This window comes from Juglans regia, chromosome 16 (genome assembly GCF_001411555.2).
Source record: "Juglans regia cultivar Chandler chromosome 16, Walnut 2.0, whole genome shotgun sequence".
NCBI classification, from domain to species: Eukaryota; Viridiplantae; Streptophyta; class Magnoliopsida; order Fagales; family Juglandaceae; genus Juglans; species Juglans regia.
In genome coordinates this window covers 26,124,123-26,131,504 of record NC_049916.1, presented here as the reverse complement: position 1 = coordinate 26,131,504, position 7,382 = coordinate 26,124,123, and the positions used below count along the sequence as shown (strand labels likewise).

Genomic DNA, 7,382 nt, shown 5'->3' with positions numbered 1-7,382 from the left:
ACAAATTATATTAAAAGATTTTAAGTAGTATATGAATTTCATAGCTAATTATTCAGGAAAAATTCATTACTGATGACCAAAAATTAATTTAATAATGATAAAAAAAGATCCACTTAAAAAATTATGGAAAATGAACGCTTTTTCATTTTTGATGAGAAACTAACCGCCTTATAAATTTATATGAATAAAATTGAAAAAGAAGACGTGCACCGATCGAGTGAAATCTTTTCTTCAACCCGGGGGGAGGTGGGCCCCCTCGACCCACCAGGCTTCGTCCCCGTCGATGAAGTTAAGCTGATCAGCCAACCCATCTTGACCACATGATAATCGAGGAAAAAATCGATTAATCTGCTTATCTATACATGACCAGATGATGACTCATGAGAATCAAGGAAAAAATCCACTAGCAAACTCCTACCTTATAATAACAGTATATAAACCCACCATTCTCTTGCACAAAACATGTATATCGATCGCCCCATATATACCTTCAAAGATAAAAATGAACCTTGTTTCATGGATATTTCTCTTTTTCGCTTTCATGCTTGCTGGATCAACCTCAGCAGAACAATGCGGAAAGCAAGCTGGGGGTGCTCTATGTCCGAATGGGCTATGTTGTAGCGAATGGGGGTGGTGTGGCAACACGGCTGACTACTGTGGACCTGGCTGTCAGAGCCAATGCCCTTCTCCTCCTCCTCCTCCATCTCCCATCGTCCCAACCCCACCCCCACCTCCAAGCCCTACACCCAGTGGCGACGATGTTAGCAGCATCATCACCTCGTCTCTTTTCGACAAACTGCTCCCATATAGGAATGATCCCAGTTGCGAAGGTAATGGGTTCTACAGTTATGATGCTTTCCTTGCTGCTGCACGATCTTTTACTGGCTTTGGCACTACTGGTGATGTTGATACGCGTAAAAGGGAGATTGCTGCTTTCTTGGGTCAAACCTCTCATGAAACCAGAGGTTAGCTATTGTGTTTAGCTAATTTGCACACAGAACTACTGATCTGTTAATGTTAATCATCACGATCATGTATATATGTTTAAGTACGTATGATCATAATCGTCACAAAATCTAACACCAAATGATTACACTTTTTGTGTACGTGTAGGAGGGTGGGCAACTGCACCAGGCGGTGAATTTGCATGGGGATATTGCTTTATTACGGAAAGAAACAAACTCGACTATTGTAGTCCCAGTACAGAATGGCCATGCGTTCCAGGCAAACAATACTATGGCCGTGGACCCATTCAACTCACTTGGTATATCTCTCTAAATCTGAACAAAGATGCTCGATCTATATATGATCACTATGCCATATATATTAATTAGTTCTCTACTACAATATCTCTGCTTCTCGATCGGCATCATGACACTGCATGCAGCTAGTTAGCCTCATAAAGAGGGTTCATATATAAATGCCAATCATGATATAGCTAGATTAATTTGATATATATAATCCTGATTTGGATTTTTACTGAAATTGCAGGAACTACAATTATGGGCAAGCAGGTGAAGCCCTTGGATATGATCTCCTAAATAATCCGGATCTGGTAGCCACAGACCCGATCTTATCATTCAAGGCAGCCATATGGTTTTGGATGACAGCGCAAGGAAACAAGCCATCCAGCCACGATGTTATTATCGGAAAATGGGTACCTTCTGCCGCGGACATATCCGCAGGTCGACTTCCAGGCTACGGTGTCATCACCAACATAATCAACGGTGGGCTCGAATGCGGGCATGGTGACGATGATAGAGTGGCTAGTAGGATCGGGTTCTATACGACTTACTGTGACGAATTTGGCTTAAGCTATGGTGACAACTTGGATTGCTATAATCAACGTTCTTTTGCCTACGGCGCTGCTATCCACATGCCTGTAAAATATTTAATAAACCATATAATGTAATTGCAGGTTGGTTTTCTTGTACGTCTAATGAGAAAGCTACTAAAATTACATGGTTTTTAGTGTAAAAGTATTCTTCTACCAAAAATGAAGATTATGAATAAAATTAGAGGTATCGTGGCTCTTCTTTGAGAAAAAATAATAAAGAATTAATATAGAAGATTCAAGATTATTATATATATATTATGTGTGTCGTGTGATTCATATTATTTCTTGTTTGCACTGCCAAAGATTTTTTTCGAATTATATGCAGATGAAATATTAATATATAAAAATATATGCAAGTAAATATTGTATATATACAGAAAAATAATACATGAGAATTACGTACGTACATATATATATATATAACCCTTTTAAATATATGCAAGTAAATATTATATCCTGAAAGGGATAAATATGAATATCAGAATGGATAATTTCGGATGTCCTAATTTTTGTTAACAGGCGTACCACTATAAGAAAAATAGGTTTTTGTGACTAATTTATTTCTACTAAAAGATTATTCGCAACCAATTTTAGTTACAAATAGTCATTTTACTAGAATTAACTGGTCGCAGATAAATAGTTTTCTTGTAATGCGTCGTAATGTAAGAGTAATTATATCCACACAATATTTTTTAGAGCATATTTTATAATTATATTTTAAAATAATAATATTTTTATAAAATAGTGATGTTACGTAATTTTATGAATTATTCTATAAAAATATCCTTTAATTTAAAACAGAATTAAGTAGTGTTATGAAAAATATTTTGTGTTAATATTTTTTCATGTCGTGTTAATTAATTTCGGTTGTCCTTGTCAATTTTGGATGTCCTTGTCAACGTGAATAATGTGCTATCATATTTATGAAGATGCATGCATACAAGATCAGTTGTCCTTGTCAACGTGAATAATGTGCTATCGGCCTGTGCTATATATTCAACCGATTGCTGCATATATTTATGAAGATGCATACGTTACAGTCCAGGATGATAAGTCCTGGGAGGAGGTAATGCATCCAATGGCAGAACTGAAGAAAGCTATAATTACTGTATGAAAATTATTAAATTTTCATCTTGTTGTTATAGTTGGATGTCATGGCATTCAACTTTCTTAATATAAATATTGAATTTTAATAATATATATATATATAATCAAGTAATAACACGCAATAAAATAACAGTCGAAGGTTTAATTTCTGTATTACCTTTATCGTTTTAATTACTACTCGTGTAGTGGTTAATGATAGATTTAATTAGGTTCTTTAGGACTTTTATCTAAATTGTAAGTAGGGTTAATTTAGGATATTTGTTCAACAGACGTTTCAAATATAAATTCTAATTAAAAAACATAGCTAAATCCATGATTGACAAAAGCAACTCATAATATTTGTTGCTTTTTAATTATTGTAATATTTACTGTTTACAAAATGATGTACTATTACTCCTAAATTTTGATATATATATATATATATATATATTTGTAATCACACTTTCCCGTGAGACACTTCAAATATGTTGCGATGATCGGTTAAGACAAAATCATTTAATTTAAAAATAACGATTGAATTTGTTGAGGATTTTTAACGATTGTGAAGAGAGTGGCCGTGTGCACGGCCAGATGCCATATATGCATGGGGATGTTGCTTTGCAAATCGTATTGTGAGGGGAAAAAAATACATTAGCCCATAAATTGGGCCCAGCCTATTAAGATATTATTAGGGACAAAAGATCAGGTAGATAAAAGAGATATAAGGGTTACAAATGTCAAGAGGGAAAGAAGAGACAAGGGGGATATAGGGGATGTGAATGTCAGAGGGAGATAAAAAGAGATCAATGAGAGCAAGTCAGACATGCTAAGGAGAGAAATCATATCATGGCAGGGAGTTTCAGAGTATGCCAAAAAGAAAGGAGGCTAATGAAGAAAGCTGACACACGCAACAAATGGATACATATATAAAGCATACAACCAGATAAAAATATGGAGACTAATGAACGACTTCTACTTCTCAGAGGGACCGAGCTCACCCTTAGTAAGATCTTATTCTTTAAGCAACCCCTCGAGGAAGACATCGCCCTCAACAATAAAAGGTTCAACCTTCTCTATACAATGAGATATGAGGATCCATGAGTGATTGTAAACTGATATATTATATTGGAGATTTTCCTCCCCAAATCCCATAGATGTAGGTATATTGCCGAACCACGTAAATCTTGGTGTCATCTATTTTAACTTTCACAACATTTATTTTCCATTCGTCGCCATGGACGTACGAAATGCCACAGTACAACCGCACCGGAACACTGCCTGGGGCTCCAAATAATTCACATCGCATACCGGGGGCGTGAAGATGCCCAGGCCCACGAAACACGACATCAACAGTGGCGCCATCTGTTGGATCTCTGTTGTCCCATAACCAGCGTGTCATTCGTAGGCCGGCAACAACACACTCTCAAAGTTTGCGATGTGAAGAAGAATAAACTGAAGCGATGGAAGAAAGAGCTAACGAACAGCCTACGATAACACAGAAGAATTATGCAATAAAGGTGAAAGAATGATGATTTTTCAGTGCACTGAATAAATTTTGCATAATGAATGGAGCTTCCTCCAGATAAGTATTCTCAACTTTTTTAAATGTTTACATTTATAAAGGCACAAGTAAATCTTTACATGCCTTAGTGAAGAACCGAGCTCCATTGCACTCCATTCATTCTGATGAACTGTGCAAGATTAAAACGCCCAGTAAATACCGAATGCTTAGAAATCACTTGCTCGGACATTACAAGTGAATACTGTGCACTTAATGCATAGTAACACAAACACTCCTCAGACCTGCACAGTACTCGGATAAAACATTGTGCACTTGAGTGCACAGTATATGAGCGTACACATCCGCATGCATGCATGCACGTTCGCATGCAAGGCCCGTGCACTATGTGTGTGCACGGGGCCCGACCTTCAGCGCTCCCATAGCTCGCGGCACGGCGCAGCGAACCCAGTCACCTTTCGGCGGACACCGCCTAGACTGTGGGCGGTCTCTGGCTCCAGAAGCCACGGCCCCCACCGAGGGGTCGTGAACAGTGCTCTCGTGCGCACCACGTAGTGAACATGGAGAGCCCCCAGCCTCGACACGGCAGTAAAAGGGGGCTAGAGCCCACTATGTGGCTCGCCGACACCGTCTGTCACTGCCGGAGCATCACTTGTAGCCTCTCATACCCGGGAAGCGACCCCGACGAAAAGAAACCGCACAGCCTTGTGGTACTACGTGGTAGCCCAGCTGCTACGCGGCAGGAGAGGTGGTCAACGCCCACCATGTGGTGCGCCGGCCTTGTTTGTCTCCTCTGAGCCGATCATAGACCGGCGACTCCCTCCGGCATGGTTCCATGCAAACCACGTCCAATAATGTCATGGAAGCAGCTCGGTCACCATGTTCGGTCTCTAAGCTCGGTCTCCAACTCCGACGCCACCTGCTCGGAAGTCAATAGCTCAGTAACAACACACACGAGATCCTTTAGCTCGGTAAAATACATGTACAGAGGAAACAACATACGCGGGCTCCTCAGCTCGGTAGCCACCTTCATGGGGTTCCTCAACTCGATAAAGCTACGCAAACAGAGGTAGCCATATGCACGAACTCCTCAGTTCAGCAAACTACATGCACGGGTCCCCCAGCTCGAGGTGACCACAAGCACAAACTACTTAGTTCGGCTACTATCTACTCGAATCCTTCAGCTCTGTAAAATAGATGCACAGAGCATACACGTCATTACATGAAGAACACCAACTCAGAAACCGTTACACGAAGAGAACCTGCACGAGAACCACCTGCTCGGGGCTCACCGGCTCGGAAGCTATATGCACGGATCCCTCAGCTAGGTCCTTAAACTTGCTCAGTAACGACCCACACGGGTTCCTCAGTTCGGTAACCAATCGCACGGATTCCTCAGCTCGGAAAGCACTACACGAGAAGAACCTACATGGAGTCCTTCAGTTCGAAGCCATTACATGGGAAGCTATTACACGGGATGACGCTTCGCCTGCACATGAAGACGCACGATATTCGTAATATATGAAAACCACCAGCTCGGAAACATTAATACAATGGAAACCACCAAGTCGAGAAAGTAAGATCTAGCATGTTCATGCTCAGGAGTCACCCTCATGGAAAACTATTGTTTGGAGATCACTGCGCGGGAGCATATGCTTCAATGCATGGATCCTTCAGCTTGGAAATTATTGCACATGAAGCACCTACTCGGAAACCGTCGCACGGCTACACTCAGTGGCGGACCTACACAGGGGCGGGGGGGCCATGCCCCCCCCAAATTTTGAAAAAAAATAATTTTGTATTAGTCTTTTTATGATTTAATAGGATTATATTATCTCATATTGTGTTGGTTTTCTCTCTAAAACGTTATCTTAACCTCCTCTACAAAATTATTTTGATCTTATAAATTATTTTGACTCAAAAATAGAATAAAAAATATTTTATTATAATTTTAGCTTTACTCGGACCCCACTATAACAAATTTCTGGTTCCACTACTAGCTACACCTATCATATACCGGAAGATATGTCACATGTATATAAAGTCACATGCGCAATATATGTCATGTACGGAAAGTCCATGCCGGACTAGACCAGTTGCATAAGCAAAAATTGATAAAATTGCACAACTTGCATGAGATTTTTATGCTCGGCTCGGATTTTCTGCTCGGATTGGTTTTCTTGCTCGGTTCGGCTATTCTGCTACGCTATTTTGTTCTGCACGGCTTGAATTTTCTGCTTGGTACGGCTTCTTTGCACAGTTTGGAATTTTCTGCTCTACTCGGCTCGGCTATCCTGCTAGGCACTTATATTCTGCTCTGCTCTGCTCTGCTACGCTATACTGCTCTGCATTGCTGCGCAGGAAAGCGCGGACTCTCTCTGACTAAACAATCAACAAATTCCAGGTACGTTACTCACAAAGTTCATTTGAATTCTGTTTCTATTAACAAAGTTATTTCTATCATTGGAACAAGTTGTCGGGAGCGAAAGGTCAAGAATCGACCGACCTACTAGAAACAAGCCCAGTCTTTAGATCGGCTATGAAGTATAAAGCACATGAACCAAGCCATGAGCTCTGACCTACTAATAGTTATTATCAACGCAGTCTAAATGACTTGCTGAGCTTCGTGCAAAAAGAAAACAGAACGCGTTCGTGAGGGAGCAAGGCCCTCGTCTCTGCCAACCTATAAGTGTCAATCCACGAAGTATAAAGCATAGGAACCGAGCCATGAGATCTGACCTGCTAACAGCTATTCTCAACGTTGTCTAAATGACTTGCCGAGCTTCGTGCAAAACGGAACGCGTTGGTGAGGGAGCAGATCGGGTGAGAGAGAGGGAAGACGTGCGTGGGGAATGAGAGATAGGGAGAAAAGAAAAGTGAGGGAAAAAGTTAGGTTTGAGGTTTTAAATTCCAACTCTTAATCTTGAATATTTAGATTTA

At 40.4% G+C, this 7,382-nt stretch overlaps 1 protein-coding gene across 1 annotated transcript; it reads left to right on the top strand.

The window, feature by feature from the left end:
• Positions 1-468: 468 nt before the first annotated feature.
• Positions 469-2,055, top strand: LOC109002303 (basic endochitinase C-like). Its single transcript, XM_018979985.2, has 3 exons — positions 469-965; positions 1,114-1,264; positions 1,492-2,055. Exons 1-3 carry the CDS (start codon positions 503-505, stop codon positions 1,910-1,912), a joined length of 1,035 nt encoding a protein of 344 aa, XP_018835530.1. The 5' UTR covers positions 469-502; the 3' UTR covers positions 1,913-2,055.
• The last annotated feature ends 5,327 nt before the right edge of the window (positions 2,056-7,382 follow it).